The sequence below is a fragment of the Scylla paramamosain genome, chromosome 14 (assembly GCF_035594125.1).
Source record: "Scylla paramamosain isolate STU-SP2022 chromosome 14, ASM3559412v1, whole genome shotgun sequence".
Taxonomy (NCBI): domain Eukaryota; kingdom Metazoa; phylum Arthropoda; class Malacostraca; order Decapoda; family Portunidae; genus Scylla; species Scylla paramamosain.
The window spans coordinates 18856906-18879346 of NC_087164.1; the positions used below are offsets into that span (position 1 = coordinate 18856906).

Sequence of the window (22441 nt, forward strand, 5' to 3'; positions counted from 1 at the left end):
AGGGCGTGGTGATGAGTTACAGCAAGGAAGGGTCTGCCGTATGCAAAACCCCCACTCTGGCATCCTTGAGGCTCGTCTGAGAGCCGAAATAACGGGGAGTGGAGGCACCATTACACCCTCATTACCATCCTTTAACTCAACCCTCACCTCCTCCCGGCCCTTGCTGTCTATGGTAATGGCTGCGTCAGGCTCGCTCTCCTCAGAACCAACGACCCGGGAAGCGGCGCACCACACGGCCTTAACACATATAGCGGTACGACTTTTGCAAATATGGTAAGACTCGCACTGGCAACACCTATAGCAGACTCACAACAGCAGGAAACAGCCTCACCACAGCACAAAATTCAGTATAATACAACCTATAGATTCACAACAAAAAACAGGCTCACCACAGCAAGAGAGACTCAACCACAACAAAAAACAGTCTCACAACAGCATGACAGATTCTCCACGGCACAAAAGTCTCAACACAGCACGACAGACTCTCCACTGCGCAAAACAGTCTCACCACAGCACAGGAGACTCTCTACACCATAAAGCAGGTTCATTAAAACACAAAGCAGACTTATAGCACAAAAATTGAATTATCACAGCACGACCTACACATTCAACTACACAACGACCCATACACTCACCACAACCCAAAACACAGACTCACCACAACACAACCCACAGATCCAACACAGCATAACCCGACAGAACCACCACACTTCAAAACAGACTCATTACAGCACAACTCACAGACACAGCAGAACTCGCAAAATGTTATCCTTTCTTCATTTACGTAGAAGGTGAAAGAGAAAATAAAACTTTGTGTAAGAACTTAAAGACTGACGGATGGACTTAGTATAGAAGCTCATTATATACCACTCATTATTAGAAGAAAAGTTCTTATTTTAACTATTCTCAACATAATGAAAAGAATATTCGACCTTTATCTGTTTCTGCCTAACTGTCTGACTCTATATCTGTTAGTTTGTCCGTTTCTCTCTCTCTCTCTCTCTCTCTCTCTCTCTCTCTCTCTCTCTCTCTCTCTCTCTCTCTCTCTCTCTCTCTCTCTCTCTCTCTCCCTGCAGGCAAAGAGACAAACAGTAACGACCTTCTAAACTCTCACGGAATGAGTACTACATTGTGTTCACTCTGGCCAAATAAAGACGGGCGGGGTGGGAGCGACAAGTGGGTGTGTAGCGCAACAAGGGCACCAGGGAGTATATCGGGCTCCTCTATCGTGTCATCGCCAAACACCAGTGACTGTGACAACCCGCCGGCCGGCCCGCAGGTGACGCCCCGCGAAGCTCCTGTCGCTCTCTATTGGCCCAGACATCTCCTACCTGTGACTCGAGTGAAAAATATTAATGAGGAGGATTAATAAGCGTTCGCCATACAGAGCGAGGCGATAATCCCACACGGTCGCGTCACCCACATGGCGAGATGCTATGTCAGAACTGGAGACACATAGGAACACAAAGGAAGCCAATGGACAGCGGCAGATCTGATGGATTTTAACACTCTGACTGCTCTTTAGCGACAGTATGTCTTGTTATTTCGTTAGAAAAGCTGTAGACTGGCTTATTAAGCGAATATAAAAATAAAAGCACTAGAAAATTTGAAATGCTTAATTATTCAAGTGGTGTTTTCCGAAAATATACACAAATGTAGCACCAGACAGTTTTATCAGGCTAAGAGAAGAAGCTACGGCAGTTAAAGTCTAACGTAAGACAAAACAATGCAAGAACAATACTCGTTTCCTGTTTAAGTATTACAGTTTGAGTAGAGGTAAATATTCACAACACAACATTTTGATTTTACTTTTTTTTTTCACCACCAACCGGTTACTGACTCCATCCACACCTGTCTGGAATATCTGTGCTGATTTCACGTGTACAGTATAATTAAACTGGATGCAAATTTGCTGTTTTCTTGATGATTCTCCTGACTTTCATGCACTTTCTGCAAAAAAAAAAAAAAACATTTCGTGCAGCCCATCGTCACAACAACAACTTAACAACAGTACATCTTGCCACCCTTCGTCATCCCCGTAACACCACATTTAGCAGCCCATGTAACCCTTCATCTTCACCGTAACAATAAGGCATCCCTTTCATCATCACTGCAGCAGCATAAGCAGTATCTTAGGCCGCCCTTCGTCGTCACAGCAAAAGAAACTTGAGCAGAAATTGTTGGCTCTCTCTCTCTCTCTCTCTCTCTCTCATTGCTCCCTTTGCTTCACAAGACTTGTATTGTAGTACATCTTCAAACCAGTTTCTTTCAACTTACCAATACAAGAGAAACTAGAATATTCACTCGTATTCCCTGCAAAGCCAATAAACTTTGGTAGCTAATAAAATAATACAAGTATATATATTTGAAAAATCTGTGAATATTGTAAATGTATTTTATAGGACTCTCATCATACGTAGGAGTTGCACACTTATATGAAAAAAATATTGTGTAATCTTGAGAACAGAAACTGAACGTGATGATTGCCTTCAATTTTTCTTTCCTTTCTCTCTTTCTTGTTTCCTTTCTTTTTCTTTCTTTCTCCGCGTACTTTCTTCTTTGCTTTATTTTCTTGCTTTCTTGCTTTTTCTTTTCTTATTTCTTTCTTTCTTGTCTCGCTGGAGTGACAAAAGGTGGCAGGAGCAGTCACGGTCACAAATCCAATTATACACCACACTCACTGCCGTTGTTAAATGTTTCCCCAATCTGAAGTGTGGCTGACCTGCTATGAATATATTTATTACCAGGTCTTATGAGGAGATTGCCAGCGGATCAGGTGACATACGTAAAGCTGAGGGAATACATTAAACACAGTGGTAGTAAACACAATATTACTTGGCTTTTGTCCATGATTGTACCTAACAGTGATTTACGTTTGTTTTCCTTTCCTTTCCTTTATTTTTTCTTTCATTTACTATTATTTCTAACTTTCAGCGCAGTTTGTTTCAGTATATAAAGAAAATCTAGACAATACACGTAGACTGTTTTTCTCTACAATGGATTTTATCAACATGTGTGTGTTATCTTGTTACGTAATTCAAAACAGATGGAATGTTGCGACTTTTCTGTGGGGGTGGGGGGAAATGCACCAGCTTTTATTTGCCTGTACCGGAAAAAAATATATATAAACTTGTATGCATTTTACTGATCATATGCAAAATATTCTATGTACTACACATTAACTACGTCGTACCTGTCTCAGCCTAGTCGATATATATTTCTTTATCATAGTTATCATTTTGGTAAACCTGTTCCCGCACTGAGCTGGGTAAGAAAGTAAAAGAAGGCAGAAGCATATCACCACCTCGGGAACAGGATGCACGGAGGACGATGACACAGCAAAGCCAACTAATATTGCAGATTTATAACAAGGCCAGACTGGAAGAAGTAGTGTTTAGCGGCGGGTTAGAAGACACTGACCTCGTGTAAACTGTCAAACGCCAACAGTTGCCATTCAAGCCATCACCTGCAAAACAAGCCCTCTTTCATTCCGAGTCGCGATGTGCAGGGAGGAAGCGAGCAATGGATTTATTTCGAAAGTACCATTGATCACGAGATGTGTGGGAAGAAGATTGGTCGTCATTTAAAAGAAAAGCATCGTGACAGTGAGATTAGGAGTACAGGGAGTCACACCAAAGGGGAACATTATGGTAGTGACATTATAAAGTCCACAGTGAGTTATTACAAAGGAAAACGTCATCATAGTGAGATAAGAAACACCAAATTGTGTAATTCCAAAAGGAAACATCATCATAGTAAAATCAGGAAAAGCAAAGTGATTCACTCAAAAAGAAAAATTATGGTAGTGAGATGAGGAAGAGCATAGAGACTCACTCCAAAGGGAAGTGAGATTAGAAAGCATTATAGGAAGGGACACATTATGATAGTGAGATAAGGCAACGTGCTATGTGTCACTCCAAACGAAAACATTATAACAGTGGGATTAGGAAGTCCACAATGAGTCAGTCGAAAAAAGAAACATGATAAAGAGGGTTAAAACATATTCGAAACCTCCCAGACCATTGCCACTACCAGGCGTCCTCACTGCTTTACACTCCTACGCCCTTGACGAAACAAACCATGCTGTCTCTCCTCATAAAGACTTCCCATAATAATCCCCTAAAAAGGAAAGGACAGTTTTACAAGACAATTTAGCCATGAATGCGGGAAAAAAAAAAAAAAAATTATGAATGTTGTTATCAGTAGATTTATTTATTTATTTATTCTACTTTTTCAGCTTCATCATAAATCTTTATCTTATCTATCTATGTGTGTTTGTATCCATCTATATATTTAAGCAGGCAGGTCTGACGCCGTCATCAGCAAAAATATTACTGATTATAACTTGACCACCATAAAATAATGAAGTTCCTCCTTAAAGCGAGTCAAAGAAAGTACTCTTGATGGATAACTCAAATAAAAGCAAAGCGCACTACCACCTGTACTATCATTGAAATCTGATGTTTTTAGATACAACCACTAGACAGAAATTATATATATATATATATATATATATATATATATATATATATATATATATATATATATATATATATATATATATATATATATATATATATATATATATATATATATATATATATATATATACTAAAAAATAACTAACCATGACAAAGATAATAATGACGAATGAAAGATGTTAATATAATGATGTTTTATAAAATATTGCTCTTGTGTACAACAGAAGATCTTACGTGTTGAAAAGAAAGTTAAAATAAGACTTAATTAGAATGGTGCACTGATGATGGTGGTGATTACTGATGATAATTTCAAGTGAGGAGAGCCTGTGTGTAAGTATCCAACTTATAATTTCTGTAGCGGCTGCTGATTATATCTAAGACTACTTATAGCTGTAGAAAAGTATCAGGTGACAGTTAATATTGCTGGCTGATGCTGACATCAATTAAATCCCGGGCAAAGAATGTATAATGGTGTATTACGATGTAGGAGGTTAGTATGGTATATAATGAAAAAAAAAAATATGGATGATTAGAGTTTTGAGGGATAATAGATAACTTGAATTTGATCATTTTGAAATTATCTCTGAAGTGACAAAATATGTGGTTGATGAAAGAATAGCTATTGAGGTAACAATTAAAAGAAAACAAAAATAGTTATAGGTGATATATTGATGCAAATATTGAGGAATTGATGAATGAGAAATGTTGGAGCCGTATGTAAAGAAAGATAGATGAGGATATATTGACGTGATTATGAAGAACAATATATATACATGAATTATGAAGGAAATTAGATATGGATGTGAGCAATTAGAAGAAAATGAAACATTAATGAAACATTAATCAAACATTAATGAAACAAACAAGTAAATGAATGATTGGTGTTATGAAGATTATGAAATATGTTGAAGAATTGTAGAAAATATATATAGTGATATGTGAGGAGTTATGAATGTTGTGAAAAATATGAGTTGATGGAAACTGATATGTGATGGATGTATCATGTAGAAAGATATGTATTAGAGATATGTGATGGATGTATCTTGTAGAAAGATATGTATTAGAGAAAATATAGAGAACTGATGAATGAAAAGATAAGAATCTTGGCTTCTTAAATTGGTTACTGAGATGAAATTACACGCTGTTATTGAAATTAAGGAAATTATGAGATGAAGGTATATATATATATATATATATATATATATATATATATATATATATATATATATATATATATATATATATATATATATATATATATATATATATATATATATATATATATATATATATATATATATATATATATATATATATATATATATATATATATATAATGTAAGTACACCATACACACCATATAGGAATTATAGTAATTAAAGTTGAAAATGAGTAAGCATACATTAACAATGTAGGAGGACAGAAGGTAGTGAGATGAAGTAGATGACTATGACTTATATAGTTTGATAAACAGACGCGTCTGATGTAATTCATCCTTGTGTTTACTAAGTCTTGCACTTAGCTAACTTGCACACTTCGTGCCAACTTAGAGGCATAATTGTGTATAAGTTACTTTAACTAAGTGTCATTTTTTTTTTTTTTTCTGTCCAGAAATTATAAGGTATAAGAAATGTTATGTAAATTCCTGCCTGGAGATTCGTCGATTCAAAGAGCGGGGGACGCCCTAGAAACTTCGTTTCGACAATACCCAGTATGAAAATGTTAGAATTATTCACAAGGATATTAGTGGGCCCACTAAAAACATCGTGTAAAGAAATAAGTAAGAATATATATTGGTTTGGATTAATCTTTATAGATGTGCTTACTCAGGCTATTAAGCCAAGAAAAATTGAGTGAAAAATAAGAGTATGATTAATATTTTGTGTATATGTGTGCAAATATATGAGGATAAATATATATGAAAAATAACATACCATAAGTTGCTGAAGCATGTTGGGATAGTTATGTGTAGTTGTGAAATTATAATATTGAAGTCGCAGATATGACATTATGAGAAATTGAGATAGAAGAAGTATCTTAGAATCACCTTAGCCATCATTAAGCTGATCGGTAAATGAGAATTCCACACAGTAAATATTACAGAGCGTTATATTGTCAGATAATGTTATCCTCCCCGTAAGTACCGTTGTGTGTAGTGCTGTACCATACATATGATCATTACTTTCAAGCCCGTAGTTAATCCCTTTTATGATAACATGAAGAACTAGTGAGTTCAGGACACTAATATCAGTAAAATATGACAACACTAATAATATCTTGGTAGATGTTATAGTGTGTAGAAAGACAACGTCTTAATGACTGCGGTGGTTAGTGATATAATGATGAAAATAATGTATCTTCTGACTGGGGATAGTCACCGCATATCGATAGCATATGAATAATTTAGGAAAGTGTTACTGTTCTCATAAAACGAGACATCTAGAAGAACTGAGGGGTGAAACAAGGCTAAATAAAAATCTCTTAGGATGATATAGTATAAGAATTTGAAGATAGATGTGCTATAATCAAAGAAAATTATGAAGATTATGATAACCATAGTAAGACGAATGTGGAAAAATAAAATAAATGTCTCAGGAAGTTATATGGTATACAACTGTGAGCAAGGGTTGATGTTTATTATTGGTCATGAAAATTTTTTTTTTTCCACGGGTCTGGAGCTTAACTTTATACTGTGGAATTGTAAAATAAATAAATAAATAAATAAATAAATAAGACTGAAAAACATGAGCTGCCAACCCTGAGCACTTATCGCAGCGGCCATCTGGCAATAATTGTTTCTTAATAGAGATTTTATACCAAAATCCTGAACACATCTGCATCCGCATCCGCATCTGTGACGATGTCATAGCTTGGTATCCGCATCCGCATCCACTGTTTGGTAGAAACTGATATTCGCATCCGCTTTGACATGCACAAAATATGTGTAAATGAGATCTGCATGCACATCCGCATCCGCGGATCTCTGAATTCTGACATCCGATACATCTCTAGTTTGCAGAGTCTCAGAAAGTGGCCGCATCGCCCCTGGGAACAAGGTTTACATATAAAATAGCGTGATTATGCTCTTATCGGTGTGAGATAAGCTTCGACTCTACACTCAGTAAGATATGATGCCATAATGGACATCAATTAACGTTGTATCCGCTTTATCTGTCGAGAGCAGGAGTGTACGAGGAGGTGAGTATATACGTATAGTGTGTCAGCCCAGCGGTGACCCTCCCCGCCGGCCGAGCCCTGGCAACATGTGGCGCCTGACTCACACGGAGGGAGGTCACTGCACTCTTTGCCAAACAAATCCCGAAGAGACTATAGATCCACACAGCCCATTGGAACGCCACAACAGATACCCCTACGCTACAGAACTCTGGGACTGATATACGACGTCATTTGAGTAGCAGCGCCGGCTCTGGAACGCTAAAAAGTCTGTCAAACGAAAAATAATTAGAATTTCATATTATGTTTTTTTTTTCAATAACCGTGTTCCTTAATAGGAGGGGTAAAATTCTGCATGCGTACAAACATACGTCTCTATCGTCATAATCTAGAATGATCAGTACGCTACATAGCAATGAAATAGTTTTTATCTAAGGGTTTCTTGAGAGCACGCAATGAATGTGCTGTAAATGTATACATTATAAAAGGTGAAATGTTCATGGAGGTGATATAGGGCTAAGGTGTTAAGAAGGACATCACCAGCGCTAAAGTAAGAACATAGAATCTTTTTGAAGTGACCAGCAGTAGATACAGACAAAATGGTTAATTATATTCCTTAATTGTATACACAGTGGTGGTGAGTGATGCGTGTGAAAATCAAGCCTTTCTGCACTACGCTGGGACAGTCTGATTCAAGTCCTATTCTCCAACCTAACGTATATCTGTCACTCGTCACTATTGCAAGAGTTAACCAGTATCTTCACTCTTTCATCCCTGTCACTGGTAAACTCTGAAATCCTTTCCTTGTTTTTTTTTTTTTTTTTTTTCAAAAACTTAAACGAATTCAAGAGAAGAGTATAAAAAAAAACTCCAAAACTTAACTGGTCTCCGTTTTTTTTTTTTTTTTTTTAGTCTCTTGGGGAAGCACCAACTTAGTGGACTTCCTCCCCATTCATTTTTGTGTCATTGGCCAGCCTCCATACACATATAAAAAATATATATTTTGTACAACATTCATGAAGACAAGCATGCTACATGTACAGAGGCAGCAAAATCAGACAAGTCATCCCTCACTTCCTCTCTTAGATGAGATAAGTCGTAGCAGCTTGTTAGGTAAGAGTCGGCGGCACCTAAGCCGTCGGAGGCATGTTCATCATCTTATCGACGCCAGCTTATCAGGTCTGCTATGGGAACACTTCTTATCTCTTCCTTTAGTGTCAAAAACTATTTACACTCCTAACCCTCAAAGTTCATGGCTATGGGAACACTTCATCCTTACATGTAGCCACATCACACTGGGAATTTGAGAACAACCTAGTATATGTATGCATACATGTATGTATGTATGTATGTATGTATGTATGTATGTATGTATGTATGTGTGTGTGTGTGTGTGTGCGTGCATATATATATATATATATATATATATATATATATATATATATATATATATATATATATATATATATATATATATATATATATATATATATATATATATATATATATATATATATATATATATATATATATATATATATATAAACAAACGCACGCGCGCGCACACACACACACACACACACACACACACACACACACACACACACACACACACACACACACACACACACACACACACACACACACACACACACAACATCTGGAAAGTGAAACAAATAAAAAAAAACTTTAGACCACTGCATCCGCCAGAGTGAGCCAGAGACCACGGCCAAGGCCGCGGTGGTGCCCACAAACACCGGACGTGACTCACTTCATGAATTCAGACGACGCTGCGAAAGAAAAGTTCCTGGTGCACTCCACTACTACTGCTGCTGCAGCATTTACTGCTGGTATCAATACTCTTACACCATATTCCCAAAAGTTTCGGGGTCTTATCTTGAATACTTTCTTCAGGCTCTAGTGAAAATTAATATGGTTTTCAAGGGTTTTCATGATGTTAGTAATACTTAAAATTCTATATTGTCAGTGAGAAAAGCATCCCTCTGAACTCCACAACCACCTCTGAGGCCTTGGAAAACAGCACTTGTGAGAGTCGTAAGCGTTTCAAAACACGAGCTCTTACTACTAACACACATACACACACACAAACACACACGCGACAAGTAGGTATCAGAACTAGACATGGACAGTCGATCAACCTGTCTGTCTGGCAATAGCTGTCTTGCATCTAATCAGCAATGAAACCTAATTTTGGGATGCTGCCACCATTATCCATGGAAAGATGCTTGACAAATCACTCTGGAAAAGTAAAATTACACAAATTTTATTTAAATAAAAAGTATCAGAAAAAATAAATAAGTAAATAAATAAATAAATAAGCAAATAAATAAAAACAATAAACAAAAAGAAAAAAAATATATACAATTCATAAGACAGCAGCAGAGATGGAGTGAATTCCCACCTATTCCCTTTTTACATTGAGCTTACCTGCTCCTCTCGTTAACAAACTGCCTATGTTTCTTTTTCTTTATAATTATTTTTTCAGAGAATCGAGTTATAAAAAGAAAACCTCATTTTATAATCTTCATTTTGATTAAAAACATAAATACTAAGGAATCTTTTACGTAGTCCACTTACACACTACTCATGACAAGGACAACCAGACCAGTAAGTGCGCCGCGTGATGTGCACTTCATCCAAACAAAAATCCAGAAATCACTGAGAAATCACTTAGCTTTTGTTTATGAGGATAACACGTCCTTTGTTCCCCTTATTCATGCAGTGACGTCACGCGTTGGGTAACATCACTCAAGCGGCAAAGTGTTATGGTGGGTCTAGTGAATTATTTACTTACAAAGCAGTGGTGGTGACAGATGGTGGAGTTACGGTAGCAGTGGTGATGATGACGATACGTTAGTGGTGTTGATGGTGACGATACTTCAGTGATAATGGAGTTATAGCATTATAATTATAGTAATAGTTATGGTGGTGTTACTTCTGTGGTGGTGCAGTTCCAGCAGTAGTAGTGGTGTGAAAGTAAAAGATATATTAGTCGTAGTGATGAAATGGATAAATTAGCAGAAATATAGTAGAATTGGTGGTGAGGACACATAAACAGTGTTGGTGAGGATGAGTAGTAGTGGTAATAGTAGTAGTAGTAGCAGCAATAGTAGTAGTAATAGTAATGGTACTAGCAGTAGTAGTAGTAGTAGTAGTAGTAGTAGTAGTAGTAGTGATGAACGGTGGAGTGGAAGCGGAGATACAACAGTCGACATGGTGAGTCACGTGACGCGGAGATGGTGCGTGGTAGTAGTGATGTGACATGAGATAGTGACACTCGTACTAGATGCATATGATGAATGAAGAATAAGTCCCACACTATAATACTTTATAATTCACTCTTACCCTCATTGTCACGAGTCATGGAGTAGCAATTCCACCTGTTGAGAACAAGAGAACTGCCACACTGCCACAGGACGATGTTCTCATCCGCTTATTGGCTTAAGTATTGTAAGCATTGTGCAGTCTACATAAATCTGCCTTGGATCTGAGGAGGATGAGGTGTAGTGAGTGGCACCCCATTGTCCAAGCTTGCAAGGTCACTGCTTGAGGAGAAGTAGTTTGAAAAATCGTTATTATCTACATACATACGTTTGATCCGAGCAAGGTGAGGTGCGGTGAGTGACACTTCATGGGTCAAGCTATTTAGAAGGTTGGTCAAGGAATGTGAAAAAAGATTTAGAAAAAAATATATATCAGCAATATTCACCATACAAACTAATCTATCTAAATCGCTCTGATATTCTAACATTGCCACGCATCCATAGTTATGAAGCAGCATTATGTCAGTCAATAAATTAGTAGATCACATTTCTGAGATGTTATTTTATCCTCACAAGTTCGTCCGTCCACAAAGAAACATTAAGTCACTCATGTAGGAGATATTCATGCATCACTCAGCAGCTCAAGGAAAATTAAACGAGCTCTAAAATTGTTGCCGAAAAAAAGTAAAATGAAGAGATGAATGACAAAAAATAAATAAAATAAAATAAATAGATAAATAAATAAATAAAACAATAATAATAATAACAATAATAACAATAATAATAATAATAATAATAATAATAATAATAATAATCACGTCAGTGGTTACATTTTATGCATTGCGGCATTTTCTCTTAACCTTTTCTTATTTATTTATTTCTGTATGCAACAAAATGGACTTGATTCTGCGCCTTTCTAATATGACTGAAGCTAGGATGTAATAAAACATTCAGCCGCATGTTGCACCAATTAATGTGAAAACAATTTTATCAATGCATTTTACCGAATACTGTGAGAAGTGTCAGCATTGCTCCCACTCAGAAGCACCCTATCATGTCCAAGTGAGTAATATGGGGGAGGTTTGAGAGGGGAGGGAAGGGCGGGTGGGAAGCTAGCGGAGACTATAAGACCTCCCACGCCGCTCCCACCCATCACTCTCCGCCAGCCCTCGTGACACCCGCACCTGCACCCACGTCCGCCAGCCACACCGCCCACCATGGCTCCTCCTTTCGATGGAAAATTCCTCCTGGAGACTTCTGAGAACTTCGAGGAGTTCATGAAGGCACTTGGTAAATTTATGAACGCCCTTTTTCAGTTTTAGTGTTGTGTGTGATGAGTGGTGGTGATGGCGGTGGTGATCGGGTGATGTTGGGATGCTGAGGGATCGTGGTCTCTTTCTCTAAGCTGACATTGGCACTGTCCATTGTAAAGTATAAGCCCAGTGCAATTCCTAGGTTGCGTTTAAGACTACGTGTATTTAATAAAAAACACAATCTTTTTCTTTACAATCTACGTGATAAAAATAATGCTCTAAAACAACTGCCTCCGACTTTGATCTTTATTTTAATGCAAATAACACGCAAATTGTCATTCAGCTCCCACGAGATGGAGAGTCAACAAAGCTAAAAGCATGCAATATACAAGTGCAAAAACTGCCAGTACAATATGAAACGAGTCAGTGGCGTTATTTTACAAAGATTTTGTTCTCTCAGTCCTCTCAGTAGGACTATTCTCCAAAGTTACAGAAATGATAAGTCAGGTTCTCATGAGTGTTATCGCACTAACAATGCAAAATCCTTATTTAACTACAACTAGAATCATGAAAACGCCTCAGAAAATCCTAATAACTTCCACTAAATCCTGTTAAAAATAGTCAAGATGCGACGACGACACATTTGAGAACACGGTCCCAGGAAGATGCTACCAAAGCCAAAAGGGAAACGGAACCTGTGCGTCCCCACTGACTCTCTAGCAAGTGAACGCAGTGGCTCTCTAATCAGGACTCACTTGAATTGACCAGAAAGAGAAAACACGTCCTTGTGATCAAATGTAATGCAGCAAACGAGTCTATTGATACAGCGTCTTCCTTATGACGAGTTAGTAAGGAAAGACACAACAACTTATTACGTCTGCTGATCAGAGGGAGGGTGGCAGAGGATAGAAATGAGTGTTTCGATAAATGTGTACGTAGATGCCATTCTCTCAGCCGTATTCCTGTCATCTCGGTGGATCCCTAGCAAAGACTACAATTTAACCCTGACACGAGCTTTTGATCAGAAGCGTTATATGCGTGTCGGTCACCAAGAAGTAAATATTTTTTTTTGATCAGTTATTTGTTTTCTGTATGATGAGTGACTTATCATTCGTATAGTAGTAGTAGTAGTAGTAGTGGTAGTAGTAGTAGTAGTAGTAGTAGTAGTAGTAGTAGTAGTAGTAGTAGTAGTAGTAGTAATAATAATGATAATAATAATAATAATATATCGTTTACTAACAATGAAAACTGTTTTATGAAAATATAAGCTTTTAAAGTTAAGCGTGTGATAAACAGAAGAGAGAGCAGATGTCTAGTTGCTCAAATTAGTAGAAATTTTGATAAAGAAGAGGAGGAGAAGAAAGAACAATACTAGTAATAAAAAAAATAATATAATGGACAAGTTGGTGTGTGTGTGTGTGTGTGTGTGTGTGTGTGTGTGACCTGTGAACTTGGCTCGGCTCGTATCTTATCACTCACCACTAACGGCCCACCAGGGAACAATCGGCACCGGGTTGGGAGGGACGTACTGATGCCACTGAGTTATCGCTCCTTGATAACTAATACTGGACTTGTCATAGAGGAAAATATTTCAGCCTCGTGTGTTACAATTTAGGAAATTGTATGATACGTTTCTAACAGTTTCATTGTCTGTCCTGCACGCCATTTAGAATTAAGTTTTTGTTGTAGGTAAATATATACCACGTGCATATGCAGATAGATAGATAGAAAGAGATATTCATTCGCATACTCTCTTCAGTCAATACTGCTTATCAATACTATACTCATAGACAATACGAAACGTTTATCAGTGGTGCTTGAATCTGAAAATAATCCTTACTCTTATCATTCCTGCCAATAACGATTCTCTTTCATTACAGTAAGTCGCTTTCCATAATATTCACACACTTACAAAAAAGGCCTAAACGGCTTTATGAATATTTACAAGATAGCGGATATACAGTAAAGATAACGTGCATATATTGGTAACAACTGATACATACAATTCAATCAGTCAACTACTACTACGCATGTGTTTTATTGATTGCCTGACGGTAATTTTTAACGCAACAACGAGTGGCCACTTATCGCACACATTGTACATAAATTCATTTGTTCCTACGTGTCACCAGAACACAGCAACGCAGTAACCATGACCTTCAAACGGTTATCACTCTTCATCCCCCTCCCTTCCTCCTCTCTCTCTCTATCTCTCTTTTTCCGTGACCGATAACTGTTGTCTCCCAAGCTCCCTGTCACAACCGGAGCCCCTGACCCTGCCCGTGCCACCCCGTGCTGACGTCAACAAGGGTGAGCGTGGTTGCATTTACCCAAGAACATGCTGTGTTCATGTGACCGATGGCTTGACTTGGGGACTTGATCTCTCGCCCCCAGCGCTTATCACCCGTCACATTATTATTATTATTATTATTATCTACCATTATCATCATTGCTGTTGCTTTTGTCCTCTATTATCATTACTATTCTCATATCACTGACGCTATTCATTTCGCGCAAAAATTTGATATGATTTCGTTTTACACATTTAAATGATAATGATGAAAGATTGTACTGCTTTTACAGGATGCAAGAATAGTGGTCATGCATAAATCGAAAAGTCGCTGCTGATTTTGTACAGTAAATAAAGCCAGTCATTGAAATACTCGGTGATGCCATACAAACTATATTAAAGTCGAAAACTGACTAGAAAATATCATTACTACTATCATTACAATCACTACTACTACTTTCAAAATATCACTATATAACAAGTTTGATTTTTCAACGAAATATCAAGACCGTACTAGACACTCAAGTAAAACAAAGCGGCACCTTGTCTATGAGTGAAAACCTTTTCATCCCAGACATAACAGCGGCACGCAGGGAATTAATAAAAAAACACAGCCCAATCCAGTTCGAAAGTACACCACGGCATCGCTTTCTTCAGTCATAACGTGAGAAATTAATTGAAGCGGAAACATTATAAACTTGAACTCCAGAGGGAATCTAACCTTTGACCTCTTGAATGATGGGGTAAAACAAGACCTCTAGATCACATATAGCCGTTTGTTAAAGAGTTGGGTTATGCACTTAAGTGCTGAAGTAAGATAGGATGCAAAAAAACTTCATGCTTTTTGTTATATACGGTGAGTTAGAAGAGTGCATATGCCACAGTGTTATGCACTTCACTAGTTATTTGCTCTCATTTCACCATACTTTCGCAGAGAGAGAGAGAGAGAGAGAGAGAGAGAGAGAGAGAGAGAGAGAGGTTGTGTAGGCAGGAAAGAGTAATGTGAGCATCGTTTGTTTACGCGCCACCATAACTAGCATACTTTGTTTATAGTTTCGCAAGACCGCGGCCGCCGACGGAGCTGTGTGTGAAGGCTTCCTGGGCTGGCCGATGACAGTCCACTCAGCAGCACTTAAACACACACACACACATGGAGGCTAATGCCCTACTTATATTGCGGATATAGTACCACCTCATAAACTAACTTTTACCTCAACTAATAATAACCTATCGTTAAGCATTCCATTCCCTAAAGAACTTCGTCGAGTAGAAAACTGTAGGTTTTTTTTTTTTTTTTTCAACTCGTAGGGGTGACTGCACCTTGCGAAATGCGAAGTGAAGGGGGAAAAGATTTATTTAATGATCCGACCATTACCAACGAAGGGATGAAGAGAGTATAATAGACAAGCATCTTATACACAAACTGTCACTACCCGCAACTATTTTAGATCCACAAGTCGCTGCCAAACCTAAAACTTCTCTTACTATTCTAGAACTAACACACTCCCTCCTGTCCCCGGCAGGTGTTGGAATCATGCTGAGGAAGCTTGGCTCCAGCAGCAAGCCTACCGTAGAGTTCTCCGTGGGCGACGACGGGACGTGGGTCATGAAAACAGTCTCCACCCTGAAGACCACCGAAGTCAAATTCAAGCTGGGAGAAGAAATTACCGAAACCACACTCGACGGCCGGGAATGTAAGGTGAGTGGCGGTGGCGGTGGTGCAGGTGTTGGTGGTATGCGGAGTTAAAACTGTTTGTATATAGTACATGTATGTTTAGGAGCGTCGCGGCCAAGACTAATGCCCTGCCTCCCCACAGACGGTGTTCACGCTGGAAGGGAATAAGCTGACCCAGATGCAAAACGCGCTGAAGGGCAAGAGTGCGAAGTACGTGAGGGAATTCAACGATAATGAGATGATCACGGTGAGTGACTATAGGGAGGCGATGGGCTCCATTTTCCTGAATCTTGTCGAGTTTCCATCATGACTTCTTTTAGCAAGCCCTCGAAACTTCCTTGAGTCTTCAAGGACGTTTTCATGATTCTAATGAAAATTTATCAAAGATTCTGCATCTTCAAAGGGGGAAAGACCCATGAGAATTCTACGAGTCATCTTTGTGGCCTTTGAAAATAATTATAATAAAAGAACATTGTTTAAAAATACAAGCCTTATACTTGTAGGAGTGAATCTAGCAAATCTGGGTGATGTAGTGTTTTGTGTGATGAGTAGTCAGGCCTGATGAGGATTTGATAAGATTTAGTTTCTTTGTTTCTTCACCTAAAGTATTCAGTTGGAAACGCCATTTTTTCCCATCGTTAATGTCAGAATCAATCATTTTCATCCCTGACTTCGGAGATACAAATTTTGCTGACCAGATGCGGTCCTTCGAGGCAGTGGCTGAAAAATTACAGGTAAAATGCATCTTGACTAAACTACAGTGCGACTGATATGATGATAAGGGTTAACTATAATTTCATCCCTAAGGCAGAAATTGTAATACTTTGCTGCTTATCACACATCTGAGGTTAATATGTGCCGTCGTCTGTACAGACCAGTACATATTACAGTTATACCAAAAAGCTCCTAGAAATACAGCAATGCTTTCGCTTTATACCCTCTACATTCGAGTTTAATCATAACAGAGCCTCCAATTCATGTACATCTTCGTATCGCTATTAATTAGTCTCTTATCATTCCTATACATACTGTGGGAAATACTCATTGCGCAAGATAGAAGTATTCAAGAGCCTGATGATGTATTGTCAAGATGGAAAACTCTAGAAAACAAGATTATTCTGGAGCACTCTTGAGTTTAACTCCAGTCATCTTTCCTGACTCGCAAAAGCAATAATACTCTCGGTGACTGAAGTAGTTGTCCACTCAAGTTTGTGTAACTGTTTGTCCGTCAACATATCTCACAAAGTTATCAACGGCGTGTTCTGCGTCGAGGAACAATAAACTAAGTTTGAAGTCCAATGCATGCAGCCCTAGATTTTTATTTTTTTTTCCAAGCTCTCACATATTTCTCAAGGGTCAAATTTTCCATAAGTCTAAGTGAAGTATTTGCCACCTTTCAAAAAGTATGGCGTTGACGGAAGCACGCATTCTCTGAGTGCCTTATAGTTCCAGTCTGTTATCAAGGAACTTTATCTTTAATTATCATCGATAATTTACATTATATTTATATATTTATATTATATTTTTTACTGCTTTTTTCACTGATGATGAAAAATCAAAGTATTACTAGAATCATGAAAACATCCATGAAATCCCAACAACTTCCACTAGAACCCTAGAGATATTAAAAGTAATTGAAGTAAGATGATAAAACATCTGAAATTATAGTCCATGATTACTGAAGATAATGATTGTCTTGATTCAACACACAACCATATACAACTACTTGTTATACCTCATACTTCTGTTGCTTGGAATTGTACAGTCATGATCACGATTACTTTCACTGTGCTTTGTTTCCCCTCAATCTTAAATCCTCTGATCTTCTTAGAATCTGCCAGTAGTCAAGGTTTGTAAGGAGAATGTCAGCAGATCAGAGGGGAAAACAGTAAACACAAAAGCACTGTGGAAGTAAGTATGGTATATTACTTGACTATGGTTATTGTCTCTGCCATACATGGACTACAACAATCATGAACTTGCAGATAGCGGAGTGTGATGGCGTGGTGTCAAAGCGTACCTACAAGCGACAGTAAGCTCACCAACACCCGAGTCACTACAAGCTTAATGAAACAGCAGCTGGAGTCAGGACTAATAATCAAATGCAAACTACTAATAATAATAATCAGAATGCCATCCTCATGGACAACACAATAACAACAATGTGCTCTTTTATGTAGTATGAAGGATAAAATATAACTTTAAAATATATGAATAGTTTTCTTAACTTTCAAGCATTTACTTAAATGAGGATATGTGAGCAGCAGTAGTAACACAGTAGTTAAGCAATTACAACAATATAAATAGGTTTATATGATATTATCACATACTTATTGTTAATTTTGTAACTGTGCATGTTTCAAGGATGGCTGTGATCTATGCTTCAATACAGCTTAAGGAATTTGCAAGAAGACCTAGCACCAGTACAATGCATAATGTATAGGGATGTATGATTATGATTATATAGTATGTGAATAGAATAACCACCTGGATGCTGATGACATACACAAAAATGCTCAGTTACAACTTGTCTTCTTAAGACACAATAAGGTGAAAGTCAATTTGGTGGTGTGACATGAACATATTTTCCTTATTCTCATAAAATTTTATTCTCAGCTATCTGTGGCAGAATAATTTGACCACTTCAGCATCCTTCCTCTGTCATGCTACCACACTAATACTGTACACATCTCCACATCCAGCTCTAACACAGTCACTCCTCACTCTGACAAGCCACTTTACAATGCATCTGTTCTGTTCTCCTATTGTTTAATATGAATGCATCAGTTATCATTCTCAAGTGAGGTGGATTTAAATAGTGTTAGTTGTGGAAGGCACAGCACCACTAGGTTAATCTAAAAAGACATAAGGGATAAGGTGCAAGCCACTCATTTAGGTACTCTTAATCTAGTTGAAAATGCTAAAACATTAATAAGAATACATACATACATATACCAAGGCTGTATCCCCCAAAAAAGAGGGGTAGCCAAGACAAGGCACTCAACTTTCACATTTACACTCATTCACATCAATCCTGTAGCCACTTGGCCAACAAACTGAGAAGAGAAGTACTTCTATCCTCACTTTACAGAGATCATTTGCACAGCTTGGAAAGTTTGGTCTAGAACAAGGCTCCTTCATAACAAGTACTCTCCCCTACAACCACATATGGTTGTTCCACACCTGTGTGAGACCCTTGATATTGTCGGAGGTCCATGTCATTCCTGACACATTTACAAATGCTCTCTATTCAAAAAAAAAAAAAAAATAAAAAAAAGTGTGTGTGTGTGTGTGTGTGTGTGCATAAATCTTTGTCATAACAATACACTAAAATATCATTGTACATATTTTCTGGTGTTCAGTGACTGAAAACAAAGGAAAATTGACTCTTTGTTAATGGTTAAATAAGTGGTACTTCATTTCTTAATTTATTTCAAATACTCATACATGAAAATCTTTCAGTATAAGAACAAGTTCATATATAATACAGAAAGTGAAACACACTGAACTCCAAATGTGACATTTACACTACTGTAGCTAAAAATATAATGTTTCTGGAAAATATAATTCATCGCTTTACACTACACAAGCCTAACAATATTGCAAGGACTGACTGCACTTCACATTAAACTTAATTAACTGCTAGTGATTAGATAATTCATTTCAACTCAGTGGTGCTTTATCATTACCAAATGATGTGCTCATCCCTTATATAGACATTTTCATTAACCAAAAATCAATATTGTCTTTGGTTTCCTTGTGGATATCAAGGAACTTGTCCATCATCACTTGACAGATAGTGAGAAACCTGGGAGATATGGATGTCTAGACTTTGGAATGACATGGAGTTTGGTCTGGGAGATAACTGTAAGCTTTTTACAAGATTAAATTTGAAGTTTGGATCACAACTTCATATCAGCTCAAATCATCATTTGTATTTCATGAACACAAACAAGGAACTTTAAATAACAAGATCACATTACAATAATCTACAAAATCTATGAAAAAACTAATAAGTAAGTTTTGTACTAAAGATTAACTCTGTCTTAGATACATGCAAATATCCACAGCTGGGCACAATAACAATAAAAATTTATCATGATAACTAATAAATTGATAAGTATAACTTTATCAGTGATGACTGATAACTGATAAATGATCATAAATTTATCACCCAATAGCTGATAAACTGACACATCCAAAATTCTGATACTAGCAATAATGATATTGACATTTTGAATAAAAAAATTTATAAATCCAAATCTTTATTTTAATCTTTATCTTTGAAAACTTAGAAAAATCTTACAAAAAAGGCTTCAAATTCAATGTTTATCCTGTCTCTTCACAAATGAAAAGTACAGTTTTTAGTAAAATAATTTAATTTGATTTTGAAAGTTTAAAACTTCAAATTAATGATTATTCCTAGTTTGGAACCAAAAGTATCAGTGATACTGATGAATTGATAATACAGAAAAAAATAATCATTGGATAACTGATAACCCAATGTTGTTATTGTTAGAAATTATCGTGATAACGCCCAGCTATGCAAATGCCATAAACACAACATAAACACACACACACACACACACACACACACACACACACACACACACACACACACACACACTTCTGGCAATCATCATAAATATTCAGTCAAGGATACATTATCAAATGTATGAGAAAACAAATTACCTCCAAAAAAGTTAAGTATAGGTACATGTGTAAGTACTACTTTTAAATGTTCTTTATCAGTTGACCCAAAGCTTTCACAGGAAAAATACTCCTGAATCATTATGCTTGTTGCAAACAGTTTATCAATGTACAGACACTAATGTTGAATGCACTAGTATCAGCCATGCCACTTATTGTCTGTTAATAATTTCAAATGGACACTAAAGATGAAATGGCTCATAAGGAACTAAACACTATATACATCTATAAATGGACTCATAAAAGAACAAACAAAAAGATAAAGCCAAATAGCAGCAATTTTAAGGTTTTGTTAATCACTAAAGTACTCCATGCATTCAAATAGAATGTAGAAAAATGAGTTGGAGTGACACATTTCAGTCACTCACCTCATTATTTTCTTTAACTATATGAATTAGACCACATACTGGGAAACAACATCTGAAATGTTGTATCTCTGAAAAGGATACACTTCAGATTAATATAAAGTGCCATGGTAAGGTGATGTAAGAGAAAAAATATCTTAATCTTATGAAATATGGAAAATGCTGATAAAAACACAAAGAGCAATGTCCACAAGACAAACCTTTTTGAGTAGAAGCTTAAATAAGATCATAAAGAAGAAATCAAAGTATTAGAGACATTTCCTTAAACAGTTTTACATCTTAGAAGAATGGTAAAGCAAAATAGTAAATAAATGCACAAGATTATATAAATGGAATGGAAAAGCATATGTATGAAGTGAACTGCAGAATGAGTATGAAGCAGCTCTCAGAGATAGAATGAATATCACTAGGAATGTATACAAATAACACAAATATTGTCGAGAAAAGAATAACAGGGTACATCAGGAGAGGAAGTCCTAATTTCGGTGTGAAAAATAACATTATGTAAGGAATAGATCAAGTGAGAAGGGGAAGGTGTTACATGGCAAAAATGAAAAGTCCTTTGAGGATATGGTAAACTTGCTGTGGAAGTATGTGGCCAGCTGTGCTATGCCTAAGATCCTGGGGCGTAATAGGATGATCCACAAGACTAGCCCTTTCCACCAGGGGCTGACAGGACTAAAGGTGTGAATGATGAATGCATGAGTGTGAGGTGCTTTGTCTGGGCCACCCTGTGTGGGACTGCTGGCCTGGTATATAGATAAATAGATACAATATGATATTACATCTGTAATTGATTTCTTTTCATGAGATTCTCAGTACACAAAAAGATAAGTTATGATGATGATGATGATGAATGAGCCAAGGTAAATCAGAGCACCAATATATCTACTTAAAAAAATATATATATTAAATTGACAATGAGATTAAGTGCAAAAAAATGATTATTCAGCAACTGGAAGAAATAGCTGAGAGATACACAGTATAAACAAGGTAGAATTGGGTGTGAAAACTTGTGAATGTGCCTCAGAAAGCACAGTAAGAATCTTCAATTAATGAAGAGTAGTAGTGGGATGGGATGTAAATATAGAAAACTAGGGTAAACATATGTAAGAATGAAAGAGAAGACAGATAAATAACAATGAACATGTATCTATGTATAGATTTTTTAAAACATGCTGCATAATCACATATATTTGTACTGGACTA

The 22441-nt window shown here is 36.9% G+C and overlaps 2 protein-coding genes across 7 annotated transcripts in view; one reads left to right on the plus strand and one right to left on the minus strand.

The window, feature by feature from the left end:
• Positions 1–12070: 12070 nt before the first annotated feature.
• Positions 12071–18368, plus strand: LOC135106980 (fatty acid-binding protein-like). Its single transcript, XM_064016466.1, has 4 exons — positions 12071–12229; positions 16006–16181; positions 16300–16404; positions 18143–18368. The coding sequence occupies exons 1-4, from the start codon at positions 12157–12159 to the stop codon at positions 18191–18193; spliced, it is 405 nt and encodes a 134-aa protein (XP_063872536.1). The 5' UTR covers positions 12071–12156; the 3' UTR covers positions 18194–18368.
• Positions 18157–22441, minus strand: part of LOC135106979 (uncharacterized) — a 105219-nt gene continuing 100934 nt past the window's right edge. For 5 of the 6 annotated variants that reach the window (XM_064016459.1, XM_064016461.1, XM_064016460.1 and 2 more), the window contains one exon: positions 18157–21981. In XM_064016459.1, coding sequence (XP_063872529.1) covers positions 21882–21981 — 100 coding nt within the window. In that variant the 3' untranslated portion in view covers positions 18157–21881. The remainder of the gene's footprint in view (positions 21982–22441) is intronic. The other variant, XM_064016465.1, reaches the window with a different exon arrangement.

Coding starts and splice junctions, on each gene's coding strand:
- LOC135106980 (XM_064016466.1), top strand. CDS start 12,157: ATGGCTCCTCCTTTCGATGGAAAATTCCTCCTGGAGACTTCTGAGAAC. Junction 12,230..16,005: donor GGAGTTCATGAAGGCACTTG/GTAAATTTATGA, acceptor TGTCCCCGGCAG/GTGTTGGAATCATGCTGAGG. Junction 16,182..16,299: donor TCGACGGCCGGGAATGTAAG/GTGAGTGGCGGT, acceptor GCCTCCCCACAG/ACGGTGTTCACGCTGGAAGG.